This window comes from Myotis brandtii, unplaced genomic scaffold, assembly GCF_000412655.1.
Source record: "Myotis brandtii unplaced genomic scaffold, ASM41265v1 scaffold536, whole genome shotgun sequence".
NCBI lineage: Eukaryota > Metazoa > Chordata > Mammalia > Chiroptera > Vespertilionidae > Myotis > Myotis brandtii.
In genome coordinates, this window is record NW_005369967.1 from 3,863,559 (window position 1) to 3,890,567 (window position 27,009).

The 27,009-nt window shown below is 47.3% G+C and overlaps 1 protein-coding gene across 7 annotated transcripts in view; it reads right to left on the reverse strand.

Annotated features, from left to right (window-relative positions):
* Positions 1-27,009, reverse strand: part of SLC8A3 (solute carrier family 8 (sodium/calcium exchanger), member 3) — a 122,343-nt gene continuing 95,334 nt past the window's right edge. For 2 of the 7 annotated variants that reach the window (XM_014549161.1, XM_014549162.1), the window contains exons 3-9: positions 15,900-16,003; positions 15,250-15,297; positions 11,355-11,372; positions 7,060-7,184; positions 6,458-6,557; positions 4,373-4,648; positions 1-2,080 (exon numbers count right to left, since the gene is read on the reverse strand). In XM_014549161.1, coding sequence (XP_014404647.1) covers positions 1,704-2,080; positions 4,373-4,648; positions 6,458-6,557; positions 7,060-7,184; positions 11,355-11,372; positions 15,250-15,297; positions 15,900-16,003 — 1,048 coding nt within the window. In that variant the 3' untranslated portion in view covers positions 1-1,703. Of the gene's footprint in view, positions 2,081-4,372; positions 4,649-6,457; positions 6,558-7,059; positions 7,185-11,354; positions 11,373-15,249; positions 15,298-15,899; positions 16,004-18,390; positions 18,498-27,009 lie in introns of all 7 variants that reach the window. The other 5 variants (XM_014549163.1, XM_005877951.1, XM_014549165.1 and 2 more) reach the window with 5 other exon arrangements.

Genomic DNA, 27,009 nt, shown 5'->3' on the forward strand with positions numbered 1-27,009 from the left:
TGCAGAGAGATATAAGTATAGCTTTTTTTTTTTTTTAAACCAACCCAACATTTCCACTGGCAACTGGCAACATAGCTTATGACATGAGCACTGTTTCTTTTTAGTTATTTCTTTTTCTTAAAAAAATGTGTTTAAAATTAAACAGGTTTTTTAATATTTTCCCCCCTTAAAAATGTATTTATGTCAATGCAGAAAGCTTGAAGATCTGTGGGCAGTTTTGTGATCTCGTGTGTGTGTGTGTGTGTGTGTGTGTGTGTGTGTGTGTGTGTGTATTTAAAGCCAGGTCCTTTCAAAGTTTGCTGGGAGAAGCTCTAGAGGGCAGGGCAATCTCTTTTTCTATAAACTTGGGCTCCGTGGGATTATGGCAACTAAGATCCCTCCTACTGGGATGAGAAGTAGCCCACAGGCTGGAAGGAGAGCTTCGGGAGGTTTTAAACCAAGCAGGAATGTGGCGAGGAATTCCAGTTCCTATCTTGTGAAAACGCTTTCAAACGTGGCCTCGGGGTCCAGGAGAGGTGAAAGGGGCCCCTTGTCTTCTTATAAACCTCTACGTTTTCGCATTTCCTCAAGAAATACAGTCAGACCTCTTATTACGGTGCCTCGGACAGTGAGGGGTGGGGGTGAAGCTGACCTTTCTCAGAATCACTGGCATTTTAAATATCTTTCCCCTTAAGTATCTCCCTAGTGGGATATCCCGAGTCTCCTGGCTCAGATACAAAGCCAAAGATACTCAAGGTGAACACCCACTTTGTGTCCCCAGCTGCCCTCTGTCATCCCACACCACTCCTATTTTTGTCCCTTTTCTCCCGTTGGGTGGGCCCTCCTGCAGAAGAAAGGACATGTAGATATGGACAGCACGAGACAGAATTTGAAAGGCCTGGGCAAGGAAGAGAACGATGACTGCTTCTTTTAAACTGTGACATCAGCAGAGGAAACGCCTCCTGCTCCTGCCACCACCCGGATCTTTGGTGCCCCGCGTGGGTGTGCAAGATCACTTCCACCCAGAGACGAACAGGAGATGGGGGACAGGACCTCGATGGGGCTGAGAGACAGCTGTCACCTGCTGAGAGTGGGAGAGCCTGTGTCTGACAATTCACGCCTCTGCCCATCGGCTCAACCCTTGGGTTCCTCCACAGCACCTTTGTCACTAACATCAGAAAGAAAAGACAAAATGAACTAATGACCAGCAAAACCTGACGGGAAAACGAAAGCAGCCACCATAATGATTCCAATGAAGAGAGAGCCCCAAACCAGCCACACATGGCTGAGACTTATTTCCATGCCCGCCAGGTGAGTGAGGACAATGGTGCATGGAATTGGACAGACAGGAGGAACCCTGCCCTGATGACAGTAGAAGCATAGGAGTAATCAGAAGGTGAAATAGAAGATGGTGAAAGGATCTGACCTTGGCTACTGGTCAGGGACAGGGGGGTCGGGGGGAGATGGGTGGAGGTGGATGTGTTGCTGCTGTTGGTTTGTACTGAATTAAATACTTGGTAGTGTCGGTGTTTCCCCCGTTCTGTCTGATTGATGAAGACTCTGCCCTTTCAGATCACCGCCAGGTGGAGGTCGGGTGAAGTCCCTGGGGCTCGGGTCCTGAAGCCGCCTCTCCAGGGCTGCTCATCCGGGGAGGTCCCTGGGGGGAAGTGCCCTTCTCTCAGGAGAAGTCCTAGGCCTGCCCTGCTGGAGGCCGTGTCTGTGGCTCAGAACCCCTTGATGTAACAGTAGGCCTCCAGCGTGGCAAAGAGTATGTAGAGGAGCCACAGGCTCACAAAGAGCCCCGTCGTGGCCAGCTTGCAGCCCCGGGGGCCGCCCAGCTCCCCGCCCAGGTGGGGCCGCCTGCGGTACAGGAGCACGCTGATGCAGATGAACGCCAAGATGGTGAAGAGGGTGACGAAGAAGGCCAGCGTGCCCGCAGACACGCGGAACTCCTCTCCCTGCATGGCCCAGTAGATGGCGGCCACGGACCAGGCCAGGCCAAGGCCCAGGAAGACGTTGACGGCGTTGCTGCCGGTGACGTTGCCGATGGAGGCATCTGCGTACATGTCGTGCATGGCTGAGGCTTTGCTGGCAAAGGTATCTGGAAAAGGGCAGAGACGGATGGGAGCTGGAGGCAGGCTGAGACAAGGCGGGCCTGCCTTTGCCTCTGTCCAAAGGGCCGCTCGGGCCGGCGGGCCGAGCCCGGGAAGCAGAGGCAGCTCTGCGACTAATAAGCCGTGTGGCCTTGGCCAAGTCACGTCCCTTCTCTGAGCTTCCCATTCCTCACCTGTTGGAGTCTGAGAGATTTCTAAGGGCCTTTCTGGTCCTGAGGTTTACCAAGTAGGTTTGCTGTTCCCTTTTGACTATTTTTTTTTGTTTTGTTTTCAGTAAGAGAAGTTTGTTATCCCATAATACCTCCCTGGGGAACCTTGACATCCTGGGAAGCTGCTCAGAGTAGAGGCCTGACTATGAGTGTCACCTGGGGCATTTTACTCACGTAACACAGACAGCTTATTGCTCAGTGCCCGTGGGCTCAGCACTGCAGGTGCTGGGTTCATGGGGACAGAGGACACACTGGGGAGACGCGATGGGGACGTGCAGGTGAGCCTTCACAGCTGGTGTCTAGCACAGGGCCCTGGATGTGGGCATGGAGGGTAGGCCCTGGAGGGACTGTCAGGGACTATCTAGCCACTGTTTTATTTTACAAGGAAGGAAAATAAGGGTCAAGGAATCTACCCAAGGTCAAATGGGAAATCAGCAAGAGATTTGATCCTAAAAGCCTCCCGTACCATCACCTTACATCCAAAGAGTTTCAGCCAAAGCCACAGAATTAGCTGAGGAGACCATGGCACAACCTTCTTTAAGCCCCTAACACTGCCAGCTGTTCCCTGGACCAACTGCAAGATCTTGGAAGTGCCCCCCACTCCCCCGCTGCTGTCCTGGCTGGCCTCCTTGCCGCCACTTTTCTCAGAGCTCCCAGAGAAGACTTCTTGCCTTTGCTCACCTATGACCTTGCTTTTTGCCTCTGATCCTTGGCAATTTCTTCCCACATCTGTTCCTTTTCCTCCATTTCTGCTCTTTCCTCTCCAATAGTTCTGGTCCCTTGAGACCTGGTGAACAGAGATCACCAGGCACATCCTCCACAAGCCTTCCCTGGATCATCCATCTAACTGTCTACCACCGGATGCATTTCCATCATAGCCAGACCTCTGGCATCACCAATGTGTAAATAATCCCATTGGTCTGTGCTGTGGTGTGGGGAAGAGGTTCTGCCAGAGTGTGATGCAGATTCACTTACTCTCCAGAGGATTTGTTTCCCTGGTCCCGACGGTTCCCCTGATCCCACCAGCAGAGTCCTGTCTGCTGAGACTCAGCCTACCCCTCTTACAGAGGATGCTCTCTCTTCCTGTAGCAACTGCCAGGCCAGCAGGAGTTCAGGGTTCAAGTAAGGAGCCTGAGCGAATGCAGCCCGTCTCCCTGCTCATGCCACTCGTCACCCCAGCCCAGCTTTCATATATCCCTTCTTGGAAGCCATCCCTGACCCAGCCTCGCCCGCCCCCCCGCCGCCCCCACTCCCCGTTTATGCTTGCACAGCACCTGTACTTCCTCTTCACAGACCTTATCGAGATGACTTTAATTACAGGAGCTGAGTGTACTCTCTGTCACTAGATTGTAAGTCCATGTGGAGAGGAGAAGCGTGTGTGTCTTGCCTCCCACTATAGCCCCAGCAGCTAGCACAAGGCTCTATCAGCAAATATGCAAATATCTGTCTAATGAATGAATAAATGCATGCCTGTCCTGTCTACCTTTAGGTGTTTGTGAGAAAGCAAAGAAGTTCTAAGCTTCCTTCATCTGATCCGGTGGAAGACACTTTGTACTCACAGATGTCCTTCTAAGCAGAGGAGGCCAAGAATACTTGTGGGAATTTCTACTGTGACACCTTCAAGCAGGCTAGTCTTTAGCCTCTCAGGGACTGCCAGAGGGAGACGGAAGGAGAACAATCTCCATATCCTTTGAATTACATTGTTTGCGGTCTATTCATATAATGTGGAGGTTACTAAACTGGGTCACTTATGCAGGTAACTTAACCCCTGTGGGCCTCCGTTTCCTCATCTGTCAAATGGGCATAATAGCTGTCCCTATTGAATAGGATTGTGGTGAGCATTACAGGGACAAAACATGGAAACTGCTTAGTGCCTGACACATCAAGGTGCTCGAGAAATGTTAGTTATCGTTAGTGATGTCATCATTAACCTCTGGTTGGCTTCTGTGCACCTGAGCGGCAGAGGGTCTGTTAAGCTCAGATCTGAGCTGGTAAGGAAGATAATGAGGCAAAGGGTCACTTGAGCCCAGTGATGTCCTCTTTGCAGACCCAAGCATCCTGCACTCTCACCTGGCACAGAGGTGCCAAACGCCACGAAAACAACAGCTGTGACCGAGTCCTTGAGGCCGATGGTGCAGCCAAAGTGGGAGGCCAGGTCCCCGATGATGGCCGTGAGCACACCGATGATGAGGATGGAGACGAAGAAGCAGGCCCAGCCACTGCAGTACTCCGTGGGGGGCACGCAGGCAAACAGCACCTTCCAGAAGACCGTCAGGAAGTGCATGACGTAGTCAAAGCAGGACGGCAGCTTCTCCTCGCCGGACTCATCCTCGTCCTCGTCCCCTGCTGGAGGCAAGACAAACAGGCCCAGGCGAGGGCAGCGAGGTCAGGTCGCATTCCTGAGAAAGTCCAGTCTCACCCCCATCACGAGCACCGTCAGCTGAGGGGAGGCTCCTGGGCAGCCTGCGCGGGCCAGGGCGTGGGCACCGGAAAACAGCTGAGAAATGGGAAACGAGCTGGGGTGTCCCACTAGTCAATCTGAATGCAGGGCTCAGAGGAATAAGCAAGAGAGGAAAGAGATTGAGAGCTAGCAGGGGAGGACACGAGGCGGGCAAGGCAGTGGAGGAGAGAGGCGGGTGGAGCGGGCTACACTGGTTGCCTAGGTGAGGAAAAGTGACATCAGCCGTGCGCCCACTCTTCACTGGACACCAGTGGGGCTCCTCTCGGATTCTCCTGACACGGCTGCTGCAGTAACCTCGTGGTTCTGGTCGTTAACCGTCCCCAGAGGGACGGCTGTCATTCCAGATCATGTGGGCGTACCGGAGAGCCAGCGCCATCCTCCGAACACCCCACGGGACAGAGCGGGCCTGGGCTCCGCGTGTCCTTGCCAGGAAACGTGGGCAGACTTGCCCATTCAGCAGCCCGGGAGCAGAGGATATGCTGAGGCACGCTGGCGCCTCGTCAAGGGCAACCTCTGTAATGCACAGCCCATGGAAGCCGGGTTTCCAAAGAGCAGGAGTGTCAAGGGCAACCTCTGTAATGCTTCGGCACAGCCCATGGAAGCCGGGTTTCCAAAGAGCAGGAGTCAGGACACTGGTGTCCCAATTGCAACTCTGCCACGAGAGAATCTGTAACCTGGAGTAAGTCACCTCTTGTTTCTGAACCTCCATTCCCTTTGAAAAGGGAAGGCGTTAGATGGTGTGGCCTAGATTCCATGTACTGTCTCTTTAGGGGCAAAGTAAGGTCACCCGAGGGGGAACTGGGAGCTTCAGAAGCAGGCCAGGTGAAAGTGGGCCAGCGGCCGCAGCAGCAGCAGCCCTCTCTTTCTGGCTGTGCTTTGCAATGGCTCTGGGGCCTTGGGATAGGACCCCATGGGTTGCTATGACAACAAAGTCTCATGAAAGAGAAAAGGCAGTACAAGGAGGCCTCAGTGGTGCTGAGAGGCTATATTGGTGGTGGTGATGAGAGCCTTGGCATCCCAGTCCAACAGGCTGGTGGGCCTTTGGGACGCTGGCTGCACTATGGTCCCCGAGGGGACCCGTCAGTAAATGCCAAAGGAAAGGGATCATCCGGGTTAAAGATGTGTCAGAGAGTGAAAGCAAAGTGTCATAAACTCCAAATCCCACATCTCAAGTTCAAAAATTCAGTGGTAAAATTGGAACAAAACTCTGGGTCCATTTTACAAAAACGAGGACCAAATTAATGAGAGGAAGGAATGTCGGAACCAGAATTGATGGAGCTTGTGGTTAGTACTAGACTAAATATCCATATTTCATACCAGTGGATCTTATCCTCACAGTGAGATACCTGTCTACTGACTTTTCTGAGAAAGGTAGCAAAAGTTCCCTTTTGGGATAAGAAAATTGAGGCCCAGATAGGATAACTTGTCCCAGTTCGGACGGCAGAACCAGGTCTTGAGCCAGAGATAGCCCTGCTCTTTTAGTTGCCCCATGATTCCTCCCCAATGGAAATGAGCTGGGGTGTCCCACTGGTCAATCTGACCTAGTGAAACAGACAAGCATCTGGGCTAGAGCTGGAGAGACCGGACACAGAGGTCTTCCCAGAAACTGGCAGGCTGTCGATGTGGCTGTTTTATTCCTCTCCTGTTACCTGCTTCTCCAAGCAAGGCCTGTGCCCATCCTGAGACCCTCTCACCTGCACTGACGGTGATGGCCTCCATGAACTGGTCCCTCCAGGAATGGGTCCCCACGACCAAGGCCATATTTGTCTTCTTGATCAGTTTGTCCACCGTTTTCTGTCAGGGAGATACAAACTTGGAACCATGAGGTTAGAATGCTCAGAACCATTGAGGAGTCTAGTGTTTCAAGGGAATGAAAGACGCCCTCCATCCCAGGGCGCTCCGCGTGCATTCTGCAAGTTACGCATGGAATGGCCTTGCTGGGTAGCTGCTGGGGCAGTCCTTCCATTTCCCTTTCCTGTGGTTGTGACTGCTGACATTGGATATTTAGAGTAATACCACAGAGAACAACAGTGATAATATCAATAAACCTTGCTCTGGAGTAGTAAATTTTAGTATCTTTGTTTTAAAAATACAGTTAAGCCATAGCAATGACACATCTAGAAGCTTTAGAGCCCGTTTATTCCATATGCTATGTTGTGTGTCCTCACAATAGTCCTTGGATACAAAATGGTCAGCACTACAAGTTCACAAATTCAGTGGTAAAACGGGATCAAAACTCTGGGTCATCTCCCTCCCACCGGTCCATTACTCAATTCGACTTCACTTATGGCCTGACCTTGAACTCATAGGACTCTTCAATGATGACCTCTAGTTTGGGGTGTTTACCCAATACTGGCTTTCCCATTTCTGCTATCCTCTTGGCTTCCTCTTCCTCCACAGTCAGCTTCCTGTCTGACACCTCTGCAACAAAACAAAACCAGACCAGCTTTAGCACGCTCTCCATTCCCCTAAACATCTAGGGCTCAAGAGTAGTAGGCCTGGGCAGGGTGCAGAAAGCACGTAGCTCTTGGGAATGGGGATTCTGTGTACTTTGGGGTGCCTCTTTCTATAAAGCACTGGACACTCTATGACCACCAGACCATCAAAGGCTTCCTTGCAGGCCTGGCATAAGCATCCTTCTTTCCATTTTATACCTCAGCGAGCAACCTGACCTTCTGAGAAATTCCTCCAAGGGAAGTCAGTCCCTAAGTTATTTGGTGAGATATTGGAGAGATGGGAACTTATCTCTGGATCTTTAACAATTTTGAACTGTTGTGCCTGACTGTTCAGCTACTCCATGTAAGAGTTCTTGGAGGTCAGAGGCACATTTAATCCAAGGGTAATGTCCACTGGTTCATAGTAACATCAGCTTCCGGCACTCTTGGCACTGTCCTCTTTATAAAGGAGAAATCGGGGCTGTTTCCAGGAATATCTACATTTCATACAAATGGATATTATCCTCACAATGAGAAACTTGAAAGATTTCCCCCAAAAACGTCATGATTTTCCAACAGGAAGCAGGCATGTTTCTTTTGGAACACAAATATTTGTTTAAAAAAAACACAACAAAAGAGAGATCTTCCTTTACTTTCTCTGAAGGCATTCCTTTGTCCTGCAGCATCTTGACTCATTTACCAGTGGTCCCTCCTCACGTGGAACAGTTAGAAATTTTTTCCACTTCAGCTGGGAGTCCATTTTAAGACCCTTTCACCGCGAAGACCTGTGTTCTGGATTGCAGTGAAATAGAGACGGAATCTTTTTATTCCCCTTTTATTAGGTAATTGGTCTTGGCAGCCTGTTTCTTTCAGAGCTTATTTAAACATTCTCCCATCCAAGTCCACATTCTTGCATGCAATTACTTCTTTGGTTCCGTTCCTTAATGGCTTTCGCTCCACACAGTGAGTATCCTAGGGAAATCCTCTGGTCTTTGGATAATCTCAAGGATAAAATGGGTCAGAGGCCAAGAAGATCTTCTTCTCTGTCTTGGGAACTGGTGAGAGGTGGGGTGGGGTCAGACTCAAGCTCTTGAGGTTGCAAGGAAATTCACTGAGTGGACTCTAAGCCAAGGGTCTAAGTTACCGAGCAGAGAGCCCATTTTATGTATGGATTTTCTCAGTCGGCCTGAATGAAGATGGTAAGAGAGTGCACAGAGGATTCCTGAGCTGGCTGTTTCACCCAAGGCTCTGGCACCAAACACAGAAGGCAATTCCAAAATGCTTGGGAGCTGTCCGTGGTGCTGTCCTAATGTTAGTGCTAGTGATGGCTTTCGGCAATAATTATTTCTCCAGGTTCTGTGTTCCTCTGTATACTTCTAAGTCAGCAGACACCTTCTAGCAGCCTGGCTTCTTTTAATTATTTAATTATGAGTCTCTCCTTAGTTAATTCTGAAGGTAATTCTGGGTACATCCAGGGTTATGGTTATAAAATTAGCAATCCTAGAAGCCAGACTGGAAGCCATTCTGAGAAAAAGCCTTCGGAAAAAGACATAGATTCCTTAAAAGCATGGGTACTCTTTTCCTCTACCTGTGGGTTTTGGCACCACATAACAATGACTATTCTAGCAGCGACAGTATTATTCCACCACCCCCTCCCCAATCCCCCCATGTCATACTTTACATGTGCCACAAGAACTATATACCAATATAATGAGCTCCCCAGTGACATATAAATGTACCTGTCTAACCCCATGTCTAGCAATCAATCTAGCATTATATCCACCTGGCAGGATATTGATCAACCTACTGACCTGTCCACCCTGTGGTGACAGTCAGTTTTTCCATCTAGCTTTTCTGCAGAAATGTCTTTGACAAATAACCAACCCTCTATCTTTGGATCTCCCTCAGCCACAGATTATATATATATATATATATATCTTCCATTTAAATCAACTCTTACTTAGTGTCTTGGTTTTATAATAATTCCTCCCTTTTTATATTTTTATAATAATCATTCCTTAAGTTCAAATTAATTTCTGGAGTAATAAATCTCAAACCTAAAAGACCATAGTGATTCTGATCACTTGTTTATGTGACTCTTCAGAATTTCAAGTAAAGAGAATAAATGGCAAGTGATGTTGATATTCAGACTGACTAAATAAACTCTCAAATCTAGAAAAAGGAGGAGGGGGAAGAGAGAGGCAGAGAGAAAGAGGGAGGGAGGTAGAGAGAGTAGGATGAAAAATTGAGCAAATATTGGAAGAACAAAGAGCTTGCCAGGCCTGACAGGAATAAATTGTCAGGGATGCTCTATAGACATCCTCGGGAAGAAGTGGGGCGATGCCACCCGTGCTCTCACTCCCAGGTCCCTGCACTTGGTGCAGTAGCTCAGAATGAACGTATTTACTCTCCATCTTTCACCACCAGGCATTGTTAGTCATGCTTGCCTGTCCTTTCAGAAAAATTCAAACAAAGATTTAAAATTTCCAGTGAATATAAAGTCTAAGCAAAGGCTCCTAAATTACAGGTCTAGCAGGTTTGGATTGAAAGATCTAGGAAATACTGTAACACCTTCTTTTCCTTTTTAAGCTTCTATTCATGTTTGTGCAAATATGCTAAAAGTATAAAGAAGCTTAAGTTAAATCATAGTCTTTTTTACGTATGGTTGGTGGGAGGTGGAGGCAAAAGTTAGAACAAAGAAGCCCAAATACCTTCTCAGGCAAGAGGATGAGTGAAGTGGAAAAGGAACACCCAGTGCTAGACATCAATACCCTGGGAGACTAGTGGAAAATATGGGGTTGGAAATAGTTCTTATCCTATTGGTATGAAGAAGGAACAAGAGGCCAAGGATGCTGGAGTCATTGTTTTTTCAGGAACTGAAAATGCAGGGGTTTGCCTACATTTTTTGTTTATGGTTCCAAAGAGGCAAATGTCCTTACTATGTACACTTCCCCTTTCTGAAACCCGGGGAGTAGCGAATCGGTGGCTTTGAACACCAATGAATTCTATAAGATGCTTTGCCTCTTAAATGACCTGAATTTTTCGTATGTTCAAAGAACTTATAAAATGTAAAATGTTCTTTCAAAATATATTGAGCCATCTCATAGTGCTCACTTCGCCTGCACCACAAGCTATGGCAGTGATGGCGAAGCTATGACACACGTGTCAGAGGTGACACGTGAACTCATTTTTTTGGTTGATTTTTCTTTGTTAAATGGCATTTAAATATATAAAATAAATATCAAAAATATAAGTCTTTGTTTAACTATGGTTGCAAATATCAAAAAATTTCTATATGTCACATGGCACCAGAGTTAAGTTAGGGTTTTTCAAAATGCTGACACGCCGAGCTCAAAAGGTTCGCCATCACTGAGCTATGGTGTCGCTGGATGAGATGGACACGCTTTCCTATCTGCTCACAGCTAGCTGTTTACCATTGGACCCCACTGATGCAAGCACACTGTCCAAGTAGGTGTACGTCCTACGACAGGCTCGAGATTCTGCATGAGAATCCCTCTAAAAGACAATCTCTGAAACTTCTATTTCCAGCCAGATAATTATCCCCACCCTCCATTATATCTTAATTCTCCTTGCTATGCACAGCACATTTGACTTCAAGTATCGGTGACAAATAAATCAAAGTTCTAGCAACTTAAACCTCAGCTGTGCTAACATGGAAGATCTCCAGGATCAGTAAAATTCCAGATTCTTAAAAAATTGCTTTTCACGGTCTCACAGCAGCTCCTGATTCTTTTCCCCTGGATTGCTCAAGAGCAAAGTATTTTCTTTCAAATGCCATCGTGATCCTATTGGGAGATTCAGCTCTAACTTCTCATCTCCTCTCTTGCCTCACAGTCTGAGATGACAGATAAATGAAGACTCGGGAGAAGCCGATGATCCACCATCCCTTCCTGGTCCCAGAAAGGACCAGCCTATGCCTTTGCCCACGAACACCAACAGAAACGGTGCTCATGACATTGTCTATTTCCTTTCAATTACTTCAAGTGAGGAAATAAATTTCGTGGCTTTTAGGAAAACCTTGTCAGGTCAACTTGAGCTTATAGTTCCTGTTAAGTAAACCACAGGACATTAGTCTTAACCTGAATAACGGCATTGGCAAGAAGTAGAAAGGAGAGGGAGGCAAGGCACCTCTTACCTGGAGACAACAGGAGCGCTGTTTGCAAATGGATACCAGACAAGGGGAGAAAGAAAAGGAAAGAGCATTAAGGTCCCATCTTGAAAGTGTCCCCAGGCTTTGTGGTTGCAGCAGCAGAAAAAGCAGTGAGCTCAGTAGGTGAGAGCTCTGCAGCCACATGCGAAAGGCAGCACTTGGAGCATGCGCAGCAGCAGCAGCAGCAGCAGCAGCAGTAAGAGGTGGGAGCCGCTGGAGAGACTGCTGAGCACCAGAGCCCTGCAGTTATGACAGGTTTACCCACACCTTCTCTGCAGCTCTGAGGGTCAAGGGCTAGAGGAGTGAGGATGGGGGACCAAGTGGGTGAAGTAGAGACATGGTTGGCCATTCGTGATCTCCTAAGGAATCAGGTTATCACATCCATTCTGGAAAGGAGTGAGAATCCAGCATGCCAGAGTAGCTGGCTCATCTGTGGAGAATATGACTCTGGGGCTTGAATAGGAGCTCAGGGCATTGAGTAATGTTGTACTACAGTGGAACCGTGCCCCATTTTGTCTTCTATCCCTAACCTCATAATTAGATCATGCTCAGCCTCCCAGTGCTCATTACATTTCCAGGGCCACAGATGGCTTCATAGCTACTGTGTTTACCAGAACTTTGAATTCCCCTGAAAGAAAGACCTGTAGAACATTTTCCTTGAGTGTGTGTGTTTTTAAAATAGATGTAGCCTGGAAGTCAAGGCCTTGCACTCCTACCATTTTTGGATCGCCTGTGCCTGGTGGTCACTGCAACTAGTAGTTGTTCAATAAAGGTTTGCTATTTGCTAAATGCTTTGGCAATTATATTTTTCATAAATCCTGTGGTGCTACATCTCTGGATGGTGGCCTTCGTGTTCCAAAGTTCTCTAGAAATACAACTCAGATCTGTGACCCATCATCCCATAGTCACAGTCCCTGAAGACACATGTGGATCCAGGATATTTATGGTATAAATTCAGGGAGAACATCAATTGACTTTTTCTGGTTTCTCCCATATGGAATTCCAAGGGGTAATGGATCAATGGATCTCCTTACTACAATGAGATGATAGATGATAGATAGATAGATAGATAGATAGATAGATAGATAGATAGATAGATTCATTCTGCTCTTTTTATAAATCTGCATGAAAGAGCCCCTCCTGGGCCCCATTTCCAGTGGAGACCAGAGACCCAAGCACCCCGGTAGGTCAGACAAGGAGCAACTCTTATTAAAGGTCCCTGCTGCCCTCTTTTTCAGTCTGACATGCCTCCCAACACCAGGATCATCCCTAGCACAGCCAGATGGCTTGCAGTCAGCTGCAATTCCATCATTCTCTGCTCATTCTCAACATGAATCTGAGACCTTCCACCTAGCAGTTAAAGATGGGTCAGTGAGTTCCATCTCATCCAGCTTTGAGTGACACAATACCCTCTGGGCGTTTTTCCTGCTGCTGCTGCTGAGAGATGCTGAAGCTAAACCTTTACCTACATTGATTCCTGGGGTGAGATGAGCGTCCTCTATCCCCCTGCTCAGCTACCCCAGGGGCAAGCAGGAAACAACACAGCTTTGCGAGCAACTGGAAGCATCTGGGCAGCTTGTCGCAGGGAACCCATGAGTGTATTAAGAGGAGGCACAAACAGGACCCATTTTGTGGGGGAAAGTGCTTTCCCTTCCCAACTGAGACTTCCCATGTCCAGGCCCAGGCCCAGGCCCAACACCCTTGACTGTGCTACTCAGCATTGCTCTCAGAAGTCCACTCTAGACCCCAATACTTACTCTACACTCCAGGGCAACGGTGTTTCCTAGTCATCCTCCCTTTTCTCCTCCCCCAGCTTGTCCAAAACGTTTAATCTCGCCTCTGGTTTGTTTGCCAAGAATACAATCTCCTATTTCAAATCCAGTCCTTTACTTTTCTTTTTTGAGAATGCAATTGTCATTTTGACCATGCAGAGACTATGCTATTCTGAATGCCTAAGACTCTCCCATGCAGCAGTGATAAAGAAGAGCAATCTCCACTGTACTATTTCTCACTCCAACAACAGCAGGGAATTCTAGAAATCAGGATAGATTTTCATTTGATTCCGAGTCTAGATATTCAAGCTTTATGACCTTTCACCTTATGGTCTGATGCCAAAATATGGAAAGAACTGAAGAAACCAAAAATTAACCCCATACTGGTAGACAACAGAACAGGAGGCTAGGAAAGGGACATCTTTCCTATTGGCACCTTTCATCTTGGCATCTTGGTCATTGGGAAGAACTGGGGCATATCACACAGACGACTTGATGAAATCTTTGTCTTCTTACCTATGCCCTCCTCCAGGACTAGGCTCCACCAGGGATTTACTGATATCTCCTTGGACAGAGAATCTAGTGCGGCACAAAGAGGTCCTCAAATGTAGAGAATCCACGGGTGTCTGTGTTTGAACAAGGTTTATCTTAGGTCACTGTCTGTCCTGCTGCTGGTAGGAATTTATTGGGGAGGCAGAAAAGAAGAGCCTCTTTACTGGTGGAATAAAGTCATGGACAGACTTCTAACCTATTCGTCTTGTTCGGAGCCCCTGCCTTCTTTCCAGTTACCCTGGAAAGATATGGTCCTTTTGCTGCTTTCATTTACACCTAAGTTCTTGGGACTTGAAAACTGATGAAGCTAGTGACTGCTGCATCCAGCCAATCATGAGAATGTGGAGTAAATGCACAAGGGAGGTGCGAATGAGGTAGGGCAGGTGTTGAGGCAATTTCTGAGAATATTCTCAGTGGCAGAAATTGGAGGATTGGCAGGAATACAATGTGGGAAACAATGGAGCCAGAGATTTTTTTCATTCTTTCTTCCAGCACTCTTTGGCAGTCAGGCTCATGGCAGCATCTTATTGAGTGGCCAAGGAGAGAATGAGTAATAGAAGATGGAGAGGGCTTCTGCTTCTAGAACACCAGGTGTGTCCAAACCAGTGTGGGCATAGAAGTGGTCCAGTCTGCAGAGTGAGTCCACAGGAGATAATGAGAACTGATCAAGCCTATGGGTCTGAGAAGAAGACCTGTCAGTGAAATATAGTTCTTTGGAAGTATAGTTGCCAAATCACTTAGATCCGTCCTTGCAAATATGAAGTAATTGCAGAATCATCACACCTTCTGACAAACAGGTGGGTCTGTTTAATCTTCCACAAGACTCCCAGCAGCATATGTCTCTTGGAGGGGAGTGAGAATGTCCTCCTCTTGGTATTTCCCAAGAGCACCCTTACCCATTCCCATACATATTCCTCCAACACTTTCAAAGTAGTGGCTTCCAATCATTTTCTTCAAGGGAAGAAATCTTTCCTTACCTCTACCTTGGCTGCAACATAACCAGTCCCTTAGAAATGGAACCCTGGCAGGTATTCTAAGAGGCAGCGTGTCCAGAAGAAAGGAGATGAGGCCACTGCTCTGGTGTGGGATCCAGGTTATCTTGGGAGCTGCATGATATGCTCATTTGCAGATATGAAGCAAAGGCAGCCTTCTGTGAACCATTCAGCACCCGTTTCTTAAGGATCAGCACCAGCTACACCATTTAGAGTCCCTTCTCCAATTGGAAAAGTCAATACTCTAGGCCTGCCCATTATCAGTCCTTCTCCAGGGCTAAGGAGACTTCCTTCCCTTTGCAGACTCTCAATTTTCTGCTTTAAGGATTGCCTTATCCTAAAGTAGCCTGAATCAAGTACCCCACCTTGGACTAGGAACAGAGGTAGAATGGGATGGGGTGGGATGCCAAGGGGGGAAGAATAGCTCAGGATTGCAGATTACATGACAACCTCAGAAGCCAGCTCTCTCTCAAAGAGTTCTCAGAAGCTGTGACCTCTGACAAATGGCATACCTTTTCATGCCACTGTCTACCCAACTGTGAAATAGCCAGATAAAACACTTACCTCCATGAAGGGCAGAGGGGCCTATGGGACACTCTGCAAGTGAATAACCTGCCAAGCATTCAACGGAGGTTGGGGAACGCAGCAGAAAACGGTCAAAGCATCATTGCAACATGGGCCCCAGCCCCCCATCAGCCCCTCCCCGATTCAATCCAGGCTAGAGAGTGAGGGGTGGGAGGGGAAGAAGGCAGGGAAGGGGCACCAGCATGCATTGCATCACATTCCTTTCTTTTTCTTCTCCTCCCCACCCACCAAGGAATCCCCACATTTACAGATTATTGTGTGTAGGGGGGAGGTGCTGCAGGGGAGAGTGCAGAGGACAGTGGTAATCAGATCATTGGAGCACAAGGCGGAAGTAACTCATGAGGGTAATGAGGAGCCGAGGCTGCAGTGCTGCCCAAAAGGTGGGAAAGGAGGACTTGGAAATAAGCTAAGGCTGAGAAGGCAGAGATGATACCGAAACAGGGTGAGAGCGAGAATACAGGAGGGAAAAGAATAAAAAAAGTATGTTGGTCAAAAGGAGGAAGGAGGAAAAGGGACAAAAAACAGGGAGAAAAAATATAGTTGCTTTTTTTGTTGTTGCTTTTCAGTTTGTTTAAAAAAATTTTCTTTTTGTTGTCTTAGTTATTAATTTTTTTTAAAGAATCTCACACCTGATATTCCACGTTCCATCCTTTTCGGTTCACCAAGGGCAATGAAGAAATTCTCTTGCCTTTCGTATTCCTCCTCATCTACTATTTTAACCCTTACGGTTTTCCTGTAGGGACAACAAGAAAGAGAGTGTGTGTCGAATGGGTCAGCAAATTGGTTGGTCACTTGGAGCACAGCCTTTAAAATCATCCCCCATCATTCTTGGCACATGCAGCCCAGTCCCGCCATGGTGGCTTTGACAAGACTAAGGTGGATTGTATTGTTCTGATAGTTTAAAAAATGGTCTTAGCTTTTTTTGTCTTCTTGGTCATAACTGTCCTTATGGATGAGAGGGAAAGGGAGCCAGGAGGCAAAGAAAAGAGGGCAAAGGGATGAAAGGGATCCAGAAGGACAGCAAGGGAGTGGTAAGGGAGAAGGAGTTGATGGTGGGGAGGAGTCATTTCAGATCCTGCTGATGGTTAGTAGGAAGTGAGTTGGGCAGCACATTCCACTGGGTGTCACATGGTAAGTGGCATTTCTTTGGGCAGCAGGTGAACTACTGGGTATGACCCAGTAGCCTTCTACTACAGGAAATATGTCAACAGTACCCAGCTAGGAATTTATTTCCATTCGTTGTGTATATACCCACTTCTTATGTGAGCCTCATAAAGAAAATTTTATTAGGAAAGTATAAGGAAGGGAAATGAGAGAGAGAGAGAGAGAGAAAGCATGGAGGGTGCAATCCTATGATCTCATTCTTTATCTCACAGGGCTTCCATGGTGGAAACTAACGTAAGATGTTTTAATACTATCTGATATAGGACTCCTTTACTATTTACACCTGATGCATTCTTGGGAAAGCGTGAAGAAAATGATGTAAATCATCACATTTTAAATCCCAAGGATCCAAGGGACAATGTTCATTTCTGGGCATCTCAACATCACACTGTGTCTTTTAAAAACAAATCATCAGAGAATCAAAGTTTTCTTGAAAATAGCTCCCCCCCTGAAGACTGGCATGAGACTGGCACAGGCCCTTGGATCTCCCTGTGTAGCTCCTCCATGGAACCGGGTGGATCTCAACAGTGAGCCATGATTTTTTTTCTCTCTCTCTCTCTCTGGACTTAAATGCTTTCTAAAGGGCAAAGAAGTGCTAATAAACAATAGCCTAAAATGTCTAATCAGAGCCTCTGAGGTTCCTCCTCCATTTTAAAGACAGGCTCATCTTTGCTTTGTATGAAAAGGTAGGCTGATCTGAGTTGGTTTGTTAGGCACAGGACTTGCTGGTGTGTGTGTGTGTGTGTGTGTGTGTGTGTGTGTGTGTGTGTGTGTGTGTTTTGTGAGTACACTTTTTGGTCACCTTTCTAGCACTTTTTTGGACACCTTGCTTAGTGGAAAAGACAAAACTCACTGATCGTCAAGAAGCATTTTCTGGGAACTTCTCCCTAGGCCCCAGACCCTGGGCTGTCCACGAGATGTGAGCCCAGCCTATTGTCCCACTGCAGGGACTCGGCTGTGTGATGGGAGCGGGCTGCTGTGTGACCATGGGCATGGCCTGAAGAGATATGATTGACAGTTCTGCCAGGGAAGGTGTATTGCTGAAAATACCGGCAGCTCCCCCGCCACAGTGTTATCTATCCAGAAGAGGATTTTCCGGCTTCCCTCTTAGAGGCCTGGAGTGTATGGGTCATTTAAGTTGGAGACAAAAGCTCCATCCACTCTGAGAAGTCCTTTGACTTCTTGGTGAAGCTTCCACTCAGGTCAGAATCCTCTTTCCCACTCTTGTAACTCTCTGCCTCATTATCTAGATGCTCCTCATAGGGAGAACAGAGAACTGCAAATAGGTCTTTGACCTAGACCTGGAACTCAAACCTGTGCTTTCAGCTCTGTCAAGGCCAGGGAGAGAAACACACCTTGAGAGTAGGGAATATAACAGAGAAGATAGCTCCCAAGGCCTGCACTGGGGAATGGGAAGAACCACAAACAGAATCTAAATCTAAATACAGTGATTCTCAATGCCCAGGGACTATAAGCTCAGCCCTGAGAATAGCGGCCCCATGAAAATTCGTGCTGAGAGCCTTGGCGAATTTCCAAGGGCTGCTGTCCTGCCTGGCGCTGTGCTATCTGGTCTTTTTCTTTCCTGTATATTATGCCATTTAGGAGAATTAGGGAGCCTCATACACATACTCTCAGGGCTATGGCTGGCTCTCTCTCTCTCTCTCTCTCTCTCTCTCTCTGTTTTTCCCAATATCCATTTACCCATCTTACAAAAATTACCACTGGCTCTTGAGCATCCCTCTTACAGATACCATGTGACAGGCTGGCAGATGTTAGGACACAGCTGGAAGCAAAGAGAGAAGAGGGAGAGAGGAAAAGAGAACAAGAAAGGAAACAAGGGAAAGGTAACCAGAGAGGTAGAAGAAAGGGGAAGAGGAGACAAACAGATTGGAGAAAGAAAGAAACAGAAGAGGAGAGAAGAATGTTAATGTTAGTGTGGAGGACAGGGTACTACACCTTTCTGAAAACTCATATCCACCATGCGGGGGCCCATCATCTCAATGAAGTAATTCTTGTTTTTCTCATACGCCTCACCATCAATTAACTTGATGGGAATTGTTTTGCTGTGGATGGAAAAATAAGTATCATAAGCAAGGAGTAGAGGGGGAGGGAGGCAAGCCAGCCAGGAGAAGAAACAGGAAGAGAAGGAAACAGTGAAAAAGTCCAGAAAGGTCAAAGTTTGCCCCAACACCACAGGGGCATGAAGGACAGGGGCTGCCCCAGTCCCCTCCCTGCCTCACCGGGCCCTTCCTGGGCTTCATGTGGCTTCATGACATGACCAGATGTGAAGACTGGAAAGAGCACAGGCTTTACAGTCAAAGGTTCTGGGTTCTGGTCCTGGATTTGCTATGTGACCTTGGAGAAATACTTTAACTGGTATACAGCAGGTTGAATAATGCTTACACCATCCCAGGGCAGTTCAAGAGCCATGAAATACTACACATATAATGGCTCAGGCATTTGGGTCCTCCCATAATGCATGCTGCCCTATCCAGCTGATGTTGATCTGAAAGCTTTATTTTATAGTAAAGGGGGCGGGGGGAGTTGGCCGGTGGGAGTCTTGACTGAAAATAGCAGGACTTCTCCCTTTCTCTGGGCAGTGACTGTCACAGGGAGCCCAGGAGGCTCCATTCGGCTTGAGTTGCACATTCTGGGGCTCCACAATGGGCCTCAGAAGCTAGCAAGGCTCTCTCTCTCCAAATGAGCTTTGCAGCCCCAGGGAAACATGGACTAGGTCACATTAACTCCAGCATCCTCTGAATTGTGATGAGTTTATAAACCCTACGGTGATATTGTGACTAGCACAATTATATTGGTTTTTATATTAAAAGGTGTTATTTTGCTAATTTAAACATTGAAAAATATAAACCAATTTTAGTCACCCTGTTTTGTATTTTTCTTTTCTTTCTTTTTTTTTTCTATATTACTTGGAGCTTTAAAAAACAGACGTAGGCCAGACCTCTTCCAACCTTTGCTTAATGATGGGGATATTTCAGGACTGGACCTGAGTCAAGATGTTCAGGCCTGGCCCAGGCAGGGGTGAGATATTGCTGGATGGGGCAGGTGTGGAGCTGAGTCTCCCTCAGCCGTAGGAAGGATGGGATCACGCAGAAACCCTGTCAGCTGCCTGTGGGCGTGCCCCCTTTCAGACTCAGAGACCTGGCCTTTGTTGAGGAGACTGAGGCCTTCAAATCCTCCTGTTATTTGTTGTTATAAAGTAGGAATATTTTCACATTCTGACTTGGGACAACCTCTCTGCTCCTCCGAGCTTTTTCAAATCACCCTTAGAGCTGGGTGTCTACAGAGCTTCCTTTGTCCACGCTGTCAATCCCACAGAAGCAGATGTGGGTTCCTTGCTCCTGGAGTGGATGTAGCAGCAGTTACTAATCCACCCTGGCCCCCAGTGCCCAGTGCTTCAAAAACAGAGACTCTATCCCCTCCTTACTTGCCGCACCCACCCCAGTCACAGGCACACCTGGCTAGCCACCATAGGAAGGTGAATGTTCAACCTCCAAAAGGCCACAACACTTTGCCCTTCCTTCCTCCAGAGCATGGCATTGGTAGTGGAGACTGACGCCTGGGGTCTCATCCAGCCCCCACCTCTCATTAGCTGGTGACATCAGGCAACTCACCAAAGCTTTCCAAGTCTCATTTGTAAAGTGGAATACTAGTACCTACCTCATAGTGTTCTTACATGAGATCATGCATGGGAAGTGCTTGACAGGGTGCATGTTTCCCTAGTAAGTGTTTAATAAATAGCAACCATGGTTACTAAGAGCAGCATGACCTTGTTGGTGGTTTGAGAGTAACAAATAAGGGGATCTTATCATTTCCAGCCATTAAGTAAAAAAAATAAGGGGCAATCAAAAAATAGAACTGGTGACCCAAGATATGGTACAGGCTGGAAATAGAAGTCAGGTCAAGAAAGAAGTGGCTGAAGCAGGATGCTAGATCCCAAAATGGGTTGAGGGACTTGGAACGTGAAGGGTGGTAGGATGGGGAGCAACTCTCATAATCTCCCAAAATCTGGTCCCATGCCCTTGTCTGCAACAAGCTCTGGACTAGACAGATCACATATCATAAAACATTGCCTGACTTGTGCTTCCTGTGACTTTTAGTGAGCAGATAAACAGAATACGAGAAGCCACCAACAACTTAGTTGAAGATAGGGAAATGAGGACAGACATCAGGTAGTGGCAAGAGGAATTTGGGTTAGCTAGCTGGAACCACTCGTTGGAGGGTGTCATGCATGGAGGAGGCAGGTGTGAGATACCGTCACTGAGATCATCCTTGGGGAAGGCACCACATCTGTTTGAACATAAGGTGTCACCTTGCCTGAAGCCCAGAGAAATCCCTTGCAGCTCTTGAAAACTGAGAAAGTTCTCAGTTCTGCTCAAGCCACAAACAAGGCCCAAGAACATTTAAATTCCATCGGAGTCACCAGCCAGGTCTTGAGTTCTCTTTCCAAACTTATTCTTCCCCATTTCCATCAATGGCACCATCATCTATCAAATTGCTCAAGCCCCAAACCTAGAATCACCCTTAATTCCTTCCTTTCCCTCTTTCCTTCCCCCCACCCCCCACTCCTTCCTCCAACCCTAATTTATTAATTTGCCACCATCTTTCCCTCCACTATCAAGACCTGGATCAAAACACCATTACTTCTCCCTTGGACTTTGCAATAGCCTCCTAAGAGATTTTTCTGCTCCTGTCTTTGCCCTCTACTTGTAAATCCTTCCCTGCATAACAACCAAGATTAACTATTAAAAATGCAATCCAGGCCCACAATTGGATAGATACAAAATCCTTCGTAACCTATAGGATCTTGTATGATACAGGTGCTGTTGACCTCTCTGACTTCATTCATAACATTCTCCCCTTGGTCTTTCTGTTCCTTAAATCAAGACCTTTCCCACTTAGGGCAGCACCATTGCTGTTCTCCGTGTCTGGGTCTATGCTTATCTTCAACCTTTGAGTCTCCACATATACATCACCTCCTTGGAGAGGCCTTCCATGGCCACATTGTCTCCTTGGATTTTTTTCCTCCCCACCATCTCCATCTCTCCACCATGGGTCACTTTCCACCATGGTCCCTCTGCTCATTCCCTCCAGTGCACTAATCACAGCCTGAAGTTAGCTGGTTAGTTTATAAACTTACTTGTTTATAGTCCACACTAGACTGTGAGTGCCATGAGGAAGGGAAACTTGTCTCAAATTTGCCTCTGTAGTCCTAGTACCTGGCATAGAGGAGGCTCCCCCTCAACAATGAATTGCTGAGTGACTAATCGTGAATTTCTAACACACTTGAGGCTTCATGAAATCAATCTACGTTGCCTTTTTGTAGTAAAAATATAACTCATTAGGGACACACACAAAAAAAGAAAGCTATGTTGATAGAATGCCTAAGGATTCTCAGTGAAACAAAGAGGCCAGAATCCCAAAGCCACTGAACTATACTCTTAGTTTATTAGCCTGCTAATTGGTTCCGTGTATGGGAGAGGTCTCCAACAGCAAGCCAGGATCTAACTCATGGGTTTAGGCTAGGGGTTTTGAACCCTAAGCCTCTCCTATTCCCAATGCCTCCTTCCATCCCAGTGGCACTTACTAAATGCTCATGGGGTCAGCTTATCCAGAGCAGCTGCTCCTTGAGGCAGGCATGCTTTCCAAGGCTCCAGGGACTGCCCCTGCCTCCGCTCTGAGCCTTCTGCTGCAGGGGGTGTGAAAGCATGCAGCATTCCCAGCTAAGACCTGGCTGTGCTGCTAGGGAGACGCTCCTAGGAGATCTCCCACCAACAGACCAGAAGGGATTAGAAAACACATTGCTGAACTGCCTGGCTGGCCCCTCAGAAGATTCCTTTGCACTGAAGACACCCAATTCCAAATCAGGCCTCTCTGGTGCTCAGGGTACTACAAAGAGAAAAGGCTGCTCTTCAACCACTGAATTCCTCTCGGGTGAAAGGGGGAGGGAGCTGTATTTACTTGTTGAATGGATGAATGACTACTACAGAGATGTAAGCTAATACATGCATTTACATTATATTCAGCACCATGAGAACTTCCTTATTTCATGCTTGTTTAAAATGTGAAACATATCCATTATTACTTCCCCTTTAAAAAGATGAGACAGCCTGGCTGGCATGGCTCAGTGGTTGTGTGTCGACCTATGAACCAGGAGGTCATGGTTTGATTCCCAGCCCAAGTTTTGAGCTCAATCCCCAGTGTGGGGCATGCAGGAGGCAGCTGATCAATGATTCTCTCTCATTATCGATGTTTCTGTCTCTTTCTCCCTCTCCCTTCCTCTCTGAAATCAATAAAAATGTTTTTTTTTAAATCAAAAGACAAGACAATGATGCTCAGGGAAGTTAGGTAACTTGCCCAGGGTCACACAGCTGGTAAGCAACAGAGCTGGGATTTTAGCGCTTGTCTCCTATTACTCCTATAGCTAACTTCATACAAGCAGATGGGTAAACCCTGGGTACCATCCCCAAGCTGTGGCCGCAGTGAGGGACCACAGAAATCCCCCACTTAAATTCAGGCAGCACAGGCAGATAATGAGTGAGTGTGCCTCTGCACTGTGGTGTGAGCAGGTGGCTTCCTAACCCTTTGGCCCTCCCTCGCTAGAAATAATCTCTAAATAATCTCTGACTCGGTGACCTCGTCCCTCCTGGTTCCTCTGAAGTGACTCTTCACCAGATCAAGAAGGGCTCCTTTTCATCATTTCTAAATTTACACTGGCTGCTCCTTGACCCGGGGCTATAGCAGAGAGCTGATGGCGGAGCTTTTAGCCTTTCCACGGGAGCCTTCAGAAGCCTCACATTTCTGTGTTAGGTTCTTTTTTTAGTCTTTATCTTCCAGGTTGGGCAGCAGCAGCTCCCATCTCTTCTCTGGCAGGTTTTTGGCTCTGAACCAGGACAAAAAGCCCCTCCCACTTCCAACCACCTTCTGACTGCCCAACATGGCCACCCTCCTCACCCTACCAAGGTCTGGGGGAAAGGCTCCTTGTCCCATGAGGAGGTTTAGGATGCTTCCACCTATTTTCTCTTGTAGATAGGGTCCCCCAAAACAGTGCTTCTCGGACCCTGATGCGCTTATGTATCACCCCTGGGGATCTTGTTAAAGGAAGATTCTGGTTCAGAAGGTCTGGGGTGGGGTCTGAGATTCTGCCTTTCTAACAAGCTCCAGAGTTTGCACCAGCTGCTGGTCCAGGGCCCAGGACTCCTTGGAGAAGTCTAACTCCTCAAAATTTAGGTGAAAGGAGGCAGCTGATCAAATGCTGTTGCTGGTTGGGAAAAGGTGGGGGGCTAGAATCAACACGTAGCACGTCAACCAGAGGCTGGAGTCATTAGGTCCATTCTGACACTACATTTTGAGGGGGACACTGAAATATACCCAGAGTAGGGTGACCAGGATGATGAAGGGCCTAAAAACCACATTTTAAAATAATTTAAAATGTATATAGTGCTTGCTTTGTGCCAGGCACTGTTCTATTCATTTAATCCTCACAACAAACCTGTGAGATAGGAACATGCCAGGCAAGATGCTATTCTCTCCGTACATATTATCTCTTTTTTTTAAAAAAAAAAAATATATGTCATTGATTTTTCACAGAGAGGAAGGGAGAGGGACAGAGAGTTAGAAACATCGATGAGAGAGAAACATTGATCAGCTGCCTCCTGCACACCCCCTACTGGGGATGTGCCCGCAACCGAGGTACATGCCCTTGACCGGAATTGAACCTGGGACCCTTGAGTCTGCAGGCCGACGCTTTATCCACTGAGCCAAACCAGTTAGTGCCATATTATCTCATTTAATCTTCACCATAACGGTGAGGTAGGTACTATTTTTTACCTCCATCTTATAGTTGAGGAGCCAGAGGCCCAGAAAAGTTAAGAGACTTGTCCAAGGTCGTAGCTAAATAAGTGGCAGAGCTGGGATTCGAATTTCAGACAGTGTGGCTCTGAGGACTATACTTCTAACCGGGACCTGATATGTGGCTCCAGAGGAGAGATTCTCCAGGGGGAGATGACAGCCCCTCCAAATGGTTCTGGGGCTGTCACCAGTGCTGCTTCCGAAGGACTGGGGCCACTGGCAGGAAGGCAGGCGTCACCTCTACCACCCAGCATCACATTAGTGAGGTGAGCCTGCTTAGAAGGGAGTGATCGCCCCATTCCTGGTGGCATTAAAAAGTAAAATGATGACCATGCATCCAATAGCCATAGACAGGATCCTGCATGCTACCTGAGACCAAGTAGATGAACTATAAAGGTCTGCACCCAGTGGGCCACTGGCAAACCAGCCATCTAGGGGGTGGGAGGAGGAACCCTGATTTGGGGAATGTGCCTCCCACGGTATAAATTACTCCCACTGTAGTCAATTTTAAGCTCCAAATAGGTTTAACAACCAGCTTGCAAAATTCCTAAACATGTAATAATCAGCTCTTGTGAACTGGTGGGAGCCACTGGCAACATACGACTGACAAAGTCAGAATCTACCAGAATGTGTGAGAGAGGTTAGGATGGGAAAAGGTAGTTCTGACTGACTTACACATTATTTGACCACATGCTAGCGTTTGCTCAAAATGGGTCACTATCTGATAAAGTAAGGTATTAATGTGCTTATTCAAGCAAGCCTTTGGGGAGAAAAAGGTTCAAAGGTTTGGCTTTTAAAAGGAACATGGGCGGGTGAGGAAGCTGTGCTAGGTTGACTTTCTAAAATGTCTCACTAACGATGTTCTGCCCGAATCCCTGGAACCTGTGATTATGGTGAGATGTCACTCCCATAATGTTATATGATACAGTTGTTATATGCCACAGCTGACCTTCAAATAGGGAGATCATCCAGGTGGGCCTGATCTAGTCATATGGACCCTGAAAAGCAGAGATCTTTCTCAGGCTACAGAGGAAGGGGAAGCCAGAGGGATTCCTGCATCAATCTCTTCCAAGCATAAGAAGGACTCAATACGCTATTTCTGATTTGAAGATGGAGGGTGTCACGTGGCCAGGAGTGTAGGCAGCCTCTAGGAACAGAGTGGTCCTCGGATGACAGACAGCAAGGAACAGGGCCCTTCAGTCCTCACGCCACAGGAGACAGGATTCTGCCAATAACCTTAATGAGCTCAGAAGCAGACACTTCCTCAGAGCTTCTAGATAAGAGCCCGGCCAGCCAACACCTTGATTCCAGCCTTGAGCAGAAACCCAGACACACCATACCTGGACTTGTGAGCTATAGAACTGTGAGATAGTAGTGGGTATTGTGCTCTGCCTCTAAGTTTATGGCAATTTGTTACACAGCAATAGCCAATTAATAGGGGAGGCTTGTGTACTTTATGAACAGAGCCAGATGATCTCTTGGAACTGTCTTGCAGTATCTATTTGGTCATCAGAATACTTTGCCCTGATGGCAGGGCCACTGCTAGGCTATACAGCACCTTCATACAAGGTTGAGAAAAGATACAGCCTGGATATATACCTCTCGGTATATATGCCAGGTGCCTTCCTCTGGCTTGCATAGCAACATGGTAGGGTGCAGGGCTTGGCACAGAGAGCGCTGGCTCGATGTCAGCCTCCACTCAGGGGCCTTTATGCCGTGCACAACTGCAGGCAGCAGACCTGCTTGGCAGACTTGCCTGATTCACTGTTCACCTACATGCCTGAACCCACAGGAATATGGGACAGGCTAAGGAGAGAGATGGATTTCATTGAAGAACTTCCTGCAACAGGCGGGTGGGAGGATGAGCAGGCAGAGAGGTACAAATTAGGAGGGAAGGGTGTATGAATGTGTATGGACCATGCTGCTTGCAACTTCTCCATACCTATGACTAGTTGGGCTGATCAAAGAAACCCCACAAGGATGTGGCTTCCCCTAGGCCAGTGGTCGGCAAACTGTGGCTCGGCAAACAGCAGCTCGCGAGCCACATGCGGCTCTTTGGCCCCTTTAGTGTGGCTCTTCCACAAAATACCAACTTCTGCACATGGGCCACGAAGTTTCAATAGCACTGTACGTGCACGTGGTATTTTGTAGAAGAGCCACACTGAAGGGGCCAAAGAGCCACATGTGGCTCGAGAGCCGCGGTTTTCCGACCACAGCCCTAGGCAAAACGTAAGAACATTTTGTCTCCACTGACAATTAAGATCTGACTGATGGGCATGTCCATGGTGTTTGAAGACTTGACGTTGACGCTATCCATCCTGGAACGTCTGGGCTCATCACTGGGCAGCGTAGCTGGTGATCAACCCGTGGCTTTCCTAAAGGCCCCTTTCCCAATGCCTGCAGAGCATCTTACCTTTGGCTAACGGGAAAGGGCGTCTGATGCCAGTTGAGGCAAAGTGCTGTCAACAACCCTAAAGGGGCCACTCACTTTGTTTCTCAAAGGTCAGGACAAAGTGAGGGGATTTTCAATGTTTTTAAAAGGAAGTCTTCTCAAGTAGGCACCTTCCTTTTTGAAGGCTACTTGCAGGGCAGCTCTACAGGGTAGACAAGATTTTAAATCACAAATTTTTATCCTCTCCACCCTTTCATAGAGGAGAAAGACTAAACTCTTCATCCCAGGAATTGGAAGCTCTCGGTAATGTCCAT